The following is a 15,025-nucleotide window of genomic DNA, read 5'->3' as shown; positions in this document are numbered from 1 at the left end:
GAAAAGGTTTGGATCTTTTCACAAATATATGGATGAGAATTGGAAAATATTTGTGGGAGATAGATAACTATCATGGTTTTTAAACTAGTATGCTGAATTCCATCTACATTTTAAAAAAAGCACATGATGCACTTCATAGTTTCATGTGCAATACACCTTTTCTATTATTTGAATATGAAAACATTCATGTTTGTGTTTATCCCATTCAGAGTAACAAAGATAAATGATTAATAATGAAATATATGATTTTTAAAAATTGAATTTAAGTTGAATAACAGTCCTTGGATTGATCATCTATTCTAATTTGATATGTCTGTACCATAGCATCTCATCCTTTTGATGTCCTATAAACTCTTCTTATAAAATTCAGTCCTTTAAATAAACCCAATAAATGAAAACCTGGAAGTTAAAAAAATACAATTTTTGCTTTAAGAAAGACTTCAGTGCAAGAGCCCTGGAAGCAGTGAATTTACCTACTGTTTTAAAAAATTCAATTTTAATTTTTTCATGGAACTTTTCAAAAACACAAATGCTTTATAAAAAAATACTACACATGAACAATAGTTCAAATGACCATTTAACACTTATAGTGGCCTTAAATTTATTCACTTGGAAACAGACATTTTGGGAAGCAAAATGGTTAGAAACCAGATAGCAGATATCTTGATAGCAACATTTTAGCTTTAATAAGCACTTTAGGGGAAAAAAAAACTTTTATAGTATCTCTACATAACAATTCTATGAAATAGATAGGTCACTGTTTATAATCCTCATAGGTGAGATAGGGAAACTGAAGTTAAGAAAAATGAAATTAATTGCTTACATATCCAGAGCTGCTTAGTGGCAATGCCAGGAACAGAACTTGTGTCCCTTGGCTTCTAGTTTAATAAACTCTTCGTTCATCACTTTAAATTGGAGACAGAAGACAAGCAGCACAGTACCATGTTTTGCTCAGGATAATTGTTAACCAATGAAATGATGCAAAATCAATGTTCACTTCAATCCAAGGTACTCTAGCATTCTTGTGCAACCAAGTGGCATATTTTGCACACCATTTTGGTATGCCTCTTTTCTGAAGTAAATCTCAAGCTGTCCTTGTGAAGGTTTGAGTTGATCCTTAGAGAAACTGACTCTGATTCCAGAGATGGAAGGCATTATTTCCTACATTCCCCAACCTAGGAAGAGAATGGTCTTTGTTATTCTGTACTCTTGAACAAAATAAACTAGTTTTCAGCTGTTTAAATGCTAAATGGACTTACTTAAATGAATGATTTTTCCTTGCTTTAAAAGGTACATGTACATACTTTCATTTTCATTTCTTCAGTACAATGGCTTCTACTTTAGGAAGAGAAAGATTTGCACGACAATGGACTAGAAAGACTAGAGTAAACCCAAATTTTGAGAGGTTGGAGAGACCCAGAGCACTTTATATCACTTAGTCATTCACACTTAACACTTTGGGACTCGTTGTGTTGCTAAGATTTTCTTTTTAAAAGCAGGTAGGCTAAGACATTTCTTTGGAGGCTCTGTGAGCCATTTCTCCTGTGAGAGTCACATCCCAAGTCTGCCAAGGAATGAAAATTCAGACAATCACATGGATCATTCTGAATGGTGCCAAATAGATTCCACTGAACGCCACTGACAATTATTGCAGCACACGTCACTGAGAGATGTGGCAGCTCCTTCTAGAATCAGGCACGAGGCTTGTCCTTAATGCAACAAAGATGACAGCCATTTACCTATGCGGGCAACGCTCCCTGTAGAAATAACAGTTTTTCCTTATATGGAGGAAGGTGGAGGCTGCTGGGCACAAAGTGTCTTCTCTTGGAATGGTTGACTTAACATCACAAAGTCTGAGTTCTAGTTGCATGATCTCCCCTTCTACCACTGGCTAATTATTGTTTGCATCGGTCAGATTTGGGGGGGGGGGAGAGTTACCTGCGCCAAAGATTAGGAGCAATATTAGAGAATGTCTACCGTAGTTACAGAAGGTTAAGATTGGAAAGAGCAGACACCTCATGTGAAAATCTTATTACCCTGAAGGGTGAACACACCCTAAAGTCGACCACAATTTCGAATAAATTAGTCCCACACTTCCACAGCAAAGTGGTCCAGGAAGTCATGTCAGAAAGGAGTGGAACTGTAGGGTTGTAAAGGAAAGGAGGCAAAAGAACTGGCGCGTACCAAGTTTAAAAATCTCTATGTATCAAAGCCAAGACTAACTGAGAAACTGTGTGGAAATGAAGAAACGCTAGGAAGACTTAAGAGGAGGAGGGAAGAAGGGTGTATTAGCAGAGAGAGCAGTGCAGAGCAGAGCAGGGACATAAAGAACAAAAGCCCTAGCCCAGTCTGGCGGCGGCAAGGAGGGAGCATGGGGTGTTTTGAATAATTATTAAAATTAGCATGTGTCTGCGCCATCCTGTGGGTGTGGTGCAGAGCGGAGTGTAAACTCTAGCAGGGCTGGAGCAAACATTGGATTATAGGCAGAGAGCCTGCCAGCCAGAGGAGTAAAGGAGACAGGAGCGGGAGGCACACAGGGAGCGATGGCTTCGTCTCAAGGGAAGAACGAGCTGAAATTTGCCGACTGGATGGCAACTTTGCCAGAAAGCATCCACAGCATCCCCCTCACCAATTTAGCGATCCCAGGTATGAATGAAGAGGCTCCCCTGGCTGGGTCTGCCGGAGGGTTTGGGATGGGTTTGCCCTCTCTTTTTCTTTCTGCCCTGACACCCTGCTCTGCTTTATTTGCTACTAAGTGGTAACTTGTAACTGACTAGAAAGAAGGTATTTTCTCGGGGATAGGAGAGCACATACCCAAGAGCCCCTACATTTCGGGCGTTTTGCAAATCCCAGGGGACCAGAAGCCGTGGTTGGTGTCAAGGTGACTGGGCTTTCCAACAGCTTTTGCATTAGGCTCTGTGCAAGGGTGGGAAGGGTTCCAAGGATGATTGGAGTGTTACAGCCCCCTTGCCTTTTCAGAACTATTTTTTCTCCGACATTGGGGGCCAAGCGGAAGAAGCTTTGGAGAGTGGGGAGGGGGGTCGTCTTGAATAGCCAACCTCAGTGCTCCTCCTGGGGGCTCGGCTTTCAGCTGGAGGACCTCAGGCTCCTTCCGCGACACAAGATTGAACAGCTTTGGTGAATTTCTCCTTCAGACCCTTCTAGGGTCATTAATATTCTCCTTGGGGTCTTCCTTAAAGGGACAAAGCATCCCTCAAAGAGTCGAGGAAAGTTCAGAGGACTAGAAGGGACTGCCCTTGGAAGAGGTGGGCAGATGGCACACAGAAGAGAAAGGATACCTTTCCAGATGTGTGCGGAGAAAAGCGGGAGGTCAGAGCAGGATGGGCTTGGTGGTCTTTGGTCTCCTCAACTACAGCTCGGCATCAGCTCCGGAGAAGTACATGACAATGATGTGAAGAACTCTTGGTCAGAAAACCAAGCACAAGGAGGTTAGGGAGGGAAAGCACTTTGATTCCAGGGTTAAAACCGGATGGGAGTTTAACTGGGAACAGGTTTTAGAGGCCAGGGAAAGGGTGAAGGAACGGAAATAGGTAGAAAAAAAAGAATTCTGCCACATGAATTGAACCTCGCTGAAAGGTAGAAACAGCCGGACCCAGAAGGTTACAGGATCGTTCAGACTACTTAGGGCTGTAGAGGAAAGGCTTCTTTGACAGAAGCATGTTGTACCTTCTGGCTCAGCCGTATAGGAAGTAAGGAGTCATTTGCAGAGTACCCAACACGTAGGGATATGTTCAGAACTAGGTAAAAATTTGGCCATTACTCTACAGTGAAGTAGAATGTGCCTAGAGAGCAGTAGATGCCGCTGTCCACTTCAGGACCTCGGTGAAAGGGTTGTTTGACTCGTTGGGGCCCTCTGTGCCCTCTAGCCTGTTCAAATCCAGGTGTTCTTTTTTTGTTTGTTTGTTTTGTTTTTTGTTTTTTGCTTACATCAATTGCTCTGAGACCCGTCGCTTCCTCTTACCCCGCCCCAGTCCCACCTCAGCGGATGGTTTCTGGTACCGGAATTCTCCAAAGACTACTGAAGGACGATTGAATTTGCTCAGTAACTGGGTTTCTTCCGTGTTTGATAGTGAATTTGACATATCTTTTGCTACAACTATAGGCTATGACAGTGAGTAGGTATTCAGACATCTTGCATTCTCTACTCTGGGGTCCTAGAATTTAGAAATGTTTGTATTCTGACAGGAAATATGAGGTTTCCCTTATGTTCTAAGGATCCTTCTCTGAAAAGAACACTTCTCAAACTCCGCTTTTCCCCCATCCAAGATGGGGATAGACTTGGATAGACTCAGAATTACTTCCTCAAGGGAAACTGTGTAGAAAGTATGTGATTGGGATTTCTGGGAACATCCTGGTCCTGATTTTCCAGCATCTCTGGTCCTCTATTTAGTTTGCATCATATTTCATTTATTTGATTATACTTATATATATACATTGTCTTTTCTGGAAACTAACTACATTTCCATGTGGTCAGGGATTAAAACTATTTGACAAAACAGGAAAGAAACTGATGCAGGAGAGTTTGAGTGGCCTGAATAAGGTCATATAGCTAGTCACAGGGCCCAGGTAGGTGTATACTTCATCATAGGCATATGTAGGAGCCTATTTAAGGTGCAGAGAATAAAAAATCATAACAATTCTGTTTCATATTTTGCCACTAAAATACGTTTTGTAATATGTATACACACATATCTCAGGTTTTTGAAGTTTGTCCACACTTCATTCTCCTCCATAAAATTTATATTTGGAAGACTATTCATAGATCACCTAGTCCAAAGCCCTCATCTCAATATATCAATGGGAAAACTGAGGGCCAGAAGGTTACTCCATGAGGTATGTAGGCTAATTATTAATAGCCTCATTAGGGATAGGGAATTAGCATTTATTAAGCATCTACTGTGTGCCAGATATTATGCTAAGTGTTAAGATCACATGACTAATAGGTAAAGCAGCCAAAATTTTAAAACCACTTTCCATTATATGACAATCCAAAAAAGAAGGTTTTTAAAAATTATTTTTGGAGAAGATTTGATATCCCCTTCCCCATAATCCTTTGCTTTCACAGTACTGTAACTAGTATGGAACAATTATACAGCCACATATCCAGATATGTATGGGCACAAAAGGTACAAGAGGTTTCGTCTAGGATAGGATTGGCAATGAGGGGTAAGAAAGTGTCCTTCTTTTTTCTTAGACTCCAGACTCCATTTCTCTTTACTAGTGACAGAGACCCCTGAGTTTCCAAACAACAAATCTGAAATCAAACTCTAGACTCTTTGTCACTTACACAGGATTTTTGTTTCCCAATTTGAGATTCATCAGTAGGGATTTCCATTCCTTGTTACTACACCTAGGAGAGAGTCTCTCTTGGCCTTGAGTCTTTGAATTCTTTCAGTGAGATAAAACTCCCCATTTCCAACCATTATACCAGAACATGATTTTCCTCATTCATTCATTCATTCATTCATTCATTCATTCATTCAATTGACACTAATTGTCTACTTGTGAAGAATACTATGCTAGGATTTAGGGAGATTCAAAGTTTAGACAGCTCTATTTGGAAGAAAGATTATAGATCACCAAGTTTAATGCCCTCATCTATAGCTCTATAGTTTAATAAATAAAGGATAAAATACAAACATGTACTATTATACACATCTGTGTGTGTGTGTGTGTGTGTATATATATGTATATAGATAGATAGATAGATAGATAGATAGATAGATAGATAGATAGATAGATATAGGTTCCAAACACAGGATTTTATCTGGTTCTGAGAAGAGGTAATTGATAATTTAGAATCTTCCCCATGTTCCTTTGAAAGGGAACTTTGGGGATCCTAAGGGTGTGAAATGATACCTATATAATGTCCAAAAATTTTTTGAAAAAATTAATTGGTGTGCTGATTTATAATGTTGATTTATCTTCCCCTTTTTCTTAAAAAAAAAAAACAAGTAGGAAGGGACACCTCTTTAGGAGAGAATAGGAATGTGGCGAAAATTAGTGACGGTAAAAACAAAAGACATTTATAAAATCTTTAAAATAATCATTTGGAACCAGGATGACATCATCACTCCAGATTTTGTTAATTCAGCATGGAAAAGGGACCTATGTGAAGATGTTTGTCCCCTATAAACTACTTCCCTCCTTTTGGAGAAAAAAAAAAAGGTGAAAGATTTTTTTTTTATTCTGAGAAGTCTAATTGGAGACTATTAAACACTAATGGAATAATTGCCTCAAAATCATGCTAATAGCTTCCTGGCTGCTACATGTTTACTTGGCCAGTTGTTCCAGCTTGAATTAAGTAATTATCTCCACCATTTAAAGCTTTTCCTCTACCATCAAATGAGTGTTTCAGTGATAGGAGGTATTTCTGCTGGAGCATCCTTAATGCTTTGGGTTTCCTTGGGTTAGATGATTGGAAGGTGAAAAGTGGTCTAATTAAGAGAGCTAACAGTTGGAGCAGCTGACCTGGATTAAACCTTTTGGTATAGAAAATAATAATTGGCAGGTGTGTAATATTTATCACCTAAAGTCAGAACAACGATTTAAATATTTTCCAAGTGACTGTATCTTTTAATGTTTTCAGTGGCTGATTTGCATTTAAATGGCCCCATGATTTTAGGGTTGATGGGGTTGAGGAATCAAGTTAGTCATTGGTATTAGTTGTTTTACTTTTCAATTTGTTTTCCAAAAGGACTGTTCCTGCTATAGCACAATGAGCAATCTTTCCCATTTGCCAGACTTTTCAGGGCAATTTATCATTTCTTTTTCTCTGGGACACCAAATTAAATTCTGATTCATAAATGTTTGTTTAATGATATCCTGGCATTTGCATTTTGAATCACACTCCCCCTTGCTACAAATTGAAGAAGTAGGGAAATCTGTGCAAATGCATAGTTATTTAAACAGAGTCAAAAAAGGAGGGAAAGATATAAGAAAAAGATTAAGGCTAAGCACACAATGGCTGGGTCCACCTTAGAAAACCTTCCTATTGCTAAGTGCTACTGATGACTTCTCACATTTTTAAAGGAAGTTTGTTTTTTCTAATAGAAGACATTTTAAAAGGGAATAAGCTTAAGGCCTTCTAAATAGAATTCCCCTTGGTGATAGATCAACACTAGAAAAGGATACAAATTATTTACCTCTTAGTTGGTCCTGATGTAGCTTTGGGAAATTTTTATTCTTGATTTTTTTTAGTCAAGTGACATTGTATTAGAAAACTTTGGGTTTTAGAAAAATCTCTCAAAATTTAGAGCAATTGTGAGGACCTTTTGTTTTTTCTTTTGATAAGGAGGTGCTTTTGTAACTAAATTCCTCTCTCCATGAAACCAGCATAATAGTTATCTTCCATTTATTTCCTTTGGAAAATACTAAAGTGTTCCTCAATCACCTCCAAATACATTTTGTTCCATAGAAACATAGTTAATACACATTAACCAGTTAACCTTGCCAAGTCGACAGTAACAGAATATTGTGATATAATAGATGAGGCTATTTCAACCTTCTAATTAAAAAAATGTATACTAATTTATTTTTCAGATGAATTTTGTTGATGCCTTTTGTTTTTCACATCACAATCATTTCCAAATATTTTCCCCTATTTTCACCCAATGGTACTCTTCTGTAACAAAGAAAAGCAGTTACTGAAAACAACTAATAGTAACTAAGTCTAATACTGAATGCAATATTGTATGCCTACAAACTGTCAATTCTTCTTTGGGACCAAGATTGACCATTACATTTACTCTTTGTTTGGTTTCAATATTCTTTTCATTTAAATCATCATTGTCTTTGTATATACGGATCTCTAAGATTTTCTGATCCACTGTTTTTAAAATTTTTCTTTAATGACTGATATTTGTTATTTGTTTCAGCACAATGATATTCCACAAAGATCAGAGTTTTCTCAGTAATTCTCTATTTTTGATCTTTTAAAATACTAATCAAATATAGCCAAAATTTTCAAATTGTTTTCTTTACTAACTCATTGGATTATCATAAACCCATTAAGTATGTATTACAAGTATTGTTATCCCTATTTTATAGAAGAAGAAACAAACTCAGAGAGACTGTTACTTGCCCCATGTCACCTCCCTAGTAAATGGTGCTGCTATTCCTTTCATGCCCTTCCCTTTATTCCTCTCTTCCTCCTCCATTCCTGGCCACCTAGAACTCATTTAAGATGAGTCATTCACTCAACTCCCTCCAGTGAGATGGAGGACCACCAGGTCTTATCATCTGTCCTGCTTCCATACCTATAGATCACTGACACTGTCATCTGATCTTCTGATATAGCATGGGAACCCCTGGATTTTGCCAGCAGTCCTGCAGCTGGACTTTGTTCCCCCCTCCCCCGCAGCCATTAAATTATAAGCTATTTAAGAGCAGAGACTCCCTTACCTTTTTCTCTTTGCATTTCTAGAACTTAGCACAGTACATAATAAGTACTTAATAAATGTTCATTCATTCATTCACCTGTCAGAGGTAGAAGGTGAACCAAAGAAGTCCTCCTGACTTCAATTTCAACATGCTATCCACTACACTAAGCTTATAGAGGGTAGCAGCATTTATTAACCTTCCTCAGCAGTCAATGAACAAGACAATCTTTCAAAATAAACCTAACTAGTCTTATAATAATTACAAAAAAAAAAGGTTTTAAGATATTACTTGATTTAGTGTCTGATTCACATTATATTTCAGTCACTTATCAACCCAACTTGCCCCTTGATGGACTGAAGAGATGCCCTGACTAATATTCCTGCTAAACATTCTAATGGTGGCTAGAACCACAGCCCTTAATTAAGCTCAGTGTTTCTTAGCTTAATGAACCTTGTTAGAGAGCATTTCTGATAAAGTAATGTTTCTAAGTTCATCGCATACTTTGAACAATCAAATACCAAAGAGATTTCATTCCTGCCAAAATGGCTCTTAAGTCACCAGTAAACACTTTGGATAAATGTCGACCCTTTCCACCTCATTTCCTTTCCCTATATGCCTCAGCTGCATGCACCATGGAGCTCATTAATAGCAGCGATGCTTTTAAAATCAGCACACCTGGTTCAACCAGTCATGATTCATGAAAGCTTTTTTGAAAACACTACAGTTTCACCTTTCTTGCCCACTCTATCTTTTTTTGAATGGTGTTCTTGACTGGACTTTGAGGCTGAGCATAAATGAGGCAGTAATAGCCTGGAATTCTATGGAAACACAACAAACAAAAGATAAACCTTACATGAAATGGATTTTTGCTGCAAAGAAACTTGTTTATCTACTACATTTGAATTTATGAGTATAAACTTATTCATTCTCAGTCTGTTTTTATAGGGATAGGAAATAACTTCTAGATATGCCATGGTGATAACTTTTCCAGAGGTTACTTATCTGTTATTTTATCTTTAAATACAATAACCTAGAAGTCAGATATAACCAAAAAGGCTTCCAACAAGCCAATAGTGATGTTGCAAAGTACGGTAAGAACTTTGCATATAGAACATTTCAGCACCTCATTCAAAATCCATTTATTCTTATTTTAAATTCAAAGCAAATACCTTTTGTCTAGACTATTAAAAGTAGTTGGGAGGCTAGTTCTTTGAGTTATCATATCAATACATACCTCTTAGATAGACACTAGTGAAGGAAAATGAGTTGGTTTCAGGACTGAATAAGAGAATGGGCCAGACTGCATTTAGGAAGCTTTATAGTGCTTTTAATGATCCCAGGCTGTTTCCTGGTGAATTTTCTCTGACACATATTATCTCAGAATTAGCATATGGTTGGAATTCTTTGACCACCATCATCCTCTGAAGAATCAAATATAGATGATCCACAGAGCAATGATATGGAACAGTAGAGTAAAACTCAAATAGAATGGGGGCCACTAAGCCATATATATAATTATTCCAGCTACATATTATTTAGTTTTTAAACATAATATCTATATTTTATTTTATTAAATATTTCCCAATTATATTTTGATCTAGTTTGAGGCACAGTCCAGTATTGTAGTCTGCATGTGGTTCATGGGCTGTAAATCATGGTGAGCATAAGTCAGGTATAGTATATTTCTAATGATGATGTGGTTGAAATAAATAACAAGAAGGATATCCTTGAGGATACCTGATTAGAAATGTGGGATGCTTATATGGTGGAGTGGACTTTTTTATGCATCTACTTCAGATGTTCTATTAAATAACAAGAATTTCCCAGGATAGGAAGTTATAGGGGGTGGCAATTCATGCCAGCGAAAGAAATACTGATGTTAGTAAGATCACATGCCTCCTAAATAACTTAGATGTAATTTAAAACAAGTTTGGTTATTAGATTTCCCAGGTTACATCAAATTAGAAGGAGGGATTTGGATTTGGAAGGGCCTTTTGATGTCACCTAATATATTTCTCCACTCCCTGCCTGAATTCCCTCTAAAAACCTATGAAAGAATAGTAATTTATCTTCTTGAATACTTTAGCTTGTGATGGGAAACTTACTACTTCCATTTGCAGCCCATTCCCTTTTCTAATAGCTCTAATTTTTAGTAAGTACTTTATCTAGGGCTAAAATCTGCTTTCTTATAATTTCTATCTATTAACTCTCATTCAGCCCTTTGGATACAAGCAAAAGCTGTAAAATATCTTGTTCAGATATGAAAACAGCTATTATATTCCTCCATAATGGTATTATAATGAATTTCACTAATATGGATCCTAGATGATATTTCTAAACATATTAATATTTAGAAACATTTAAGCTTTAACATTTTACTTAATTTTTGTTTACTTAATAATTATGTTTCAATACTTTAATTACATATTTTTTATTAGTGTGAGTGTCACATCTACTGATGTAGATTCCAACCCTATTATAAGGAAGGAAGGAAAGAAGATTGAAAGAAAAAAGGAAGGAAGGAAGGAAGGAAGAAGGAAGGCAGAAAGGAAGGAAATGATAATAAATAATAACAATAAAAGCTAAATGACTAAGTCTTTTAAAATATTATTTCATTTGAGCCTCAAAACAACCCTGGAAGGTAGGTGCTACTATGATTCTCATTTTACAGATGGATAAACTGAGGCAAACATAGGGTAAGAGACCCATAGTCAAACAGCTAGTAAAAATATGAGGCTAGATTTCATCTCAGGACTTCTTAATTCCAAACTAGCACTATCTACTGTGCTACCTAAACTTATTTGATCCTCATAACAATGCTGGGAGGTAGATGCTAATATTATTATATTATTATTTTACATATGGGGGAAAAAGAAGTTGAAGTGACTTTCCTATGTTCACACAGCTAGTAAGCATCAGATTCTGGATTTGAACTCAGATCTTCCTGATACCAGGTAAGGCATTCTACCTACTGTGCTGCCTAGTAACTAATACAAAATGTCTTTTAAATGACATATAAAAGCTGCAAATGCAGATAGAAGGAATAAAACATCTTGGATTATCTAGTGTATAGGTAAGTATCACTAAAGATCTCAATATCCTTTGAGGACATAATTATATCTAATCATAAGATTTTAGAACTGGTGTCCATCTAATCTAGTCCCTTTCATATAATAACTTTCTCAAGGTCTCAAGGGTAGAAAGTTAATGTTAGTATTTTATAATTCCCAATCCAGCATTTTTTACATTTTACGGAGTCAAGCCAACACAGTATAAGAATAATGATGCAATCACCAAAGAAAAGGTAGATTACATTTAGTATACTCTATTTAATAAGACAGAGGCAAATATGATACATAAAGATTTCTATACAAAATGGTTAAAACAAACAAACAAAAAACTGCTACCTTGATTGTCTAAAAACTTTACTTGAATGGGATATCTTATTTTCTGAGGATGACAATAAATGAGATATTACAGTTCTCTGAGACCTGCCCCCCCAAATTTAGTGAATGACTATCATCATATCTTTTCAACTTCAGAGTACATACTCCTATGGCAGTCTCTTAAGATTCCAGTAAGACTACTCCTCCCCAGTCCTAGTCTGTGATCCAGTTACACATTACCAATTGCCTTTAAGATATCTTAAGCTGTATGTCTCATAGGCTCCTCAAATTTAACATGTATAAAAAAGAATTCATTACCCTCCCTCTTCCCAAACTTCCCTTTATTCCCCATTACTGTTAAGGACACCATCATCCTCTTAGTCACCCAGATACAAACTTTGATATCATCCTTGATTCTTTATACCTACTCACCCTGAAAAGCCAACCATTTGAAAAATCATGCCATTTCTATCTTCACATCCCTCTTGCATTATTTGCTTTACACATTTACTCCCTCTGATCCCTTCCTCTGGTCCATACTTTCATCCCTCTTGCCCGCATCATTTCAATAGCCTTTTAACCTATCTCCTTGCCTCAAGTATATTCCCACTCCAATCTGTTCTCTGTTAAGCTGCCAAGGTGATTTTTAGAGGGTAGGTCTGACTGTGACACATCCATTCTGTGAGCTCAAATGACTCAATATTATCTATACATCTTGGGTTCCTCATATGGGATTCATGAATTTAAAAAAAACAGATAATTTTATTTAAATATAATTGGTTTACTTTATAATACTATATGTTTTATTTTATGCATTTTAAAACATTATTTTGAATAGGGGTCCATAGGCTTCCCCAACCTGCTAAAAGATCTATGACAGAAGAACAACTTAAGAACCACTTTGTAGTATCAAATATAAATTCTTATATTTGGCATTTAATACGAGTACTAATAACAGACATGAATATAGTGCTGATTATGTGTCAGTCACTTTACACATATCTCAATTGATCCTTAACGACAATCCTAGGAGGTAGGCACTATTTTTCCTTATTTTATAGATGAGAAAACTGAGGAATATAGAGGCTATATAGTTCCTAAATGTTTGAGGCTAGATTTGAACTCAGGTCTTCCTGATTCTACACTCAATCTTCTACAAACTGTGCCACTTCACTGCCCCACTTCAAAATCTTTTTTACAGCCCGAGTCCTTCCTTTCCTTGTTCCATCTTACTTCTTTCCTTGAACTCTAAGATATAGCTATAATGGGTTGTTCTTCAAATAAGAAGCACCATCACTTTTTCTGTACTGTTGTATTAACTGTTCTCCATACCTGTAATTCTTTCCCTCCCTCACTTCTCTCTCTTCATTTTTCTGACTTTCTTCATAATATAGCTCAAATCTTTGGCAAAAGGCCAAAGTCCTCTCAGCCTCAGTCCTTTACCAGTTTCCTTCTCAAAGTATCTTCTCTCTACTCTCTATGCATTTTGTGTGTACCTGGTTGTTTATTCATTAACTTCTCATTAGGATAAAAGGTCCTGAAAGTTAGTTCTGAAAGTTAGAACTGTAAGTTAGAACTAGTTTTTTAAATTTATTTTTTGTTACATTTACATACCCAGTAAACCCGTTGCTTCCCTCCCCTTACCCCCATTAGAAAAGGAATCATTTCACAAAAAAATTTGTGAATATATATAAAATTGTATCTTATTTATTAATTCTTTCTCTGGAGACAGATCTACACAAGTCATTCTTCAAATAATATTTCTATTGCTAGATATAATGATCTCTTGGTTCCTCATTATTTTTTATTTTTTGGTATTTATTACATTTAGCACATTGCTAAGCCCATAAAAATACTTATTACTTGACTGGCCTGGAGACCTTGTGCTATGGGAATACCTTTTCTCCTTGTTGGTAGCAATGCTTTATACTTATTTTCTTGAGGTATGCAATCTATCTATCTATCCATCTATCTATCTATCTAGTGATTATTTTACTTAGCAGTCATAGAAATCTACACAGTATATGCCTTTTAAAAATAAAGTTTCACCTCTAGAGGTTTATACATACTACCTTTTCTACAAGACTAAAGTATATTGTAATTAGAGTCTGAAAATTTGGGAAACATCATGCTGTGGAAAAATAACTGGATGTGAATAAATGAATGAATGAAAAAGCATTGATGAAGCACCTACTATATTTACAAAGCACTGTGATAAGCACTGAGGATAAAACAGGAAAATATATTTGGAGTCAGGTGATCCCTCTCTTGCTTTATCTCTGCCTCTTCACTTTCCTCCTCTGTTCTATCTTCTTGTCTCCTTTCCTCTCTTCTCTTTCTTCTCTCTTTCTTTCTTTTTCTTCTAATACAGATATAGAAAGTATTAGCAAAGCTAGATTCCACCATATCCCAACATATACAAACACTTTAAATTTCTTTGATGTTGGGAAATCCCAATGATGAAACCTTCTTTAGTAATTAAATTTTGTACTTTTTCTGAAATTTTTAGTCCCATAGAGTTTTCTAGGGATACTGAGAAGCTAATTGATTTGTTCAGGATCATATACCCAGTGTGTGCCAGGGATAAATTATCCTGACCCTGAAATCAGTCCTCTATCTACCACAATACTTCTAATGTAACACACTCCATCTATATTAAGAACATGTGTGTGTGTGTGTGTGTGCGCGCGCTGGTGGTAGTGGTGGTGGTGCTGGTGGTGGTCAAAGAGGAAGAAGGAGGAAGAAGAAAGATGAAATGATTAACCATTCTTGAGATTAATCCAGTTCTGGCTTCTCCCAGAGACAAGGCACTGAAACAGATGGGTCACTGATTTGTTAGCTGTGCAATTATTATGTTCCTATATTCCATTACCAATCCTGGGAGTTGTCATCTCCTGCACCAGTGTATTTTAACTACCAGCTAGCATTATATAGAATGCTTCATATAAGTTGAATTTTAGAAAGCCTTCATGCCTGTTTATCTTTAGTCAGCATTATAAATGACATTTTTTCTTCCCTTTTGTACAGGGAGGATTGTACATCTAAAGAGGAAATTGACTTCTAAGAGGTCATAGTTTCTGTTTGTCTGTGGTTTTACCCTCTCTCCTCTTTCTGATGCCATATGTTCACTTACCACATGTTTTGTAAAGACAAAGCCTGGGTACATGGCATGAATCCTGAATGTAATTGCTGCCGTCATCCTTTCTTGGACCACATATCTCCTTTTCCACCTGGCA

The 15,025-nt window shown here is 36.7% G+C and overlaps 1 protein-coding gene across 1 annotated transcript in view; it reads left to right on the top strand.

The window, feature by feature from the left end:
• The first annotated feature begins 2,079 nt into the window (after nt 1–2,079).
• The window catches only part of PLCXD3 (phosphatidylinositol specific phospholipase C X domain containing 3), a 217,494-nt gene continuing 204,548 nt past the window's right edge, over nt 2,080–15,025 (top strand). Inside the window, exon 1 of the mRNA XM_001371477.4 lies at nt 2,080–2,646. Coding sequence (XP_001371514.1) covers nt 2,544–2,646 — 103 coding nt within the window. The 5' untranslated portion in view covers nt 2,080–2,543. The remainder of the gene's footprint in view (nt 2,647–15,025) is intronic.

This window comes from Monodelphis domestica, chromosome 3 (assembly GCF_027887165.1).
Source record: "Monodelphis domestica isolate mMonDom1 chromosome 3, mMonDom1.pri, whole genome shotgun sequence".
NCBI lineage: Eukaryota > Metazoa > Chordata > Mammalia > Didelphimorphia > Didelphidae > Monodelphis > Monodelphis domestica.
Note: the sequence above shows the minus strand (reverse complement) of the source record. Positions and strands in the feature narration are given on the sequence as shown.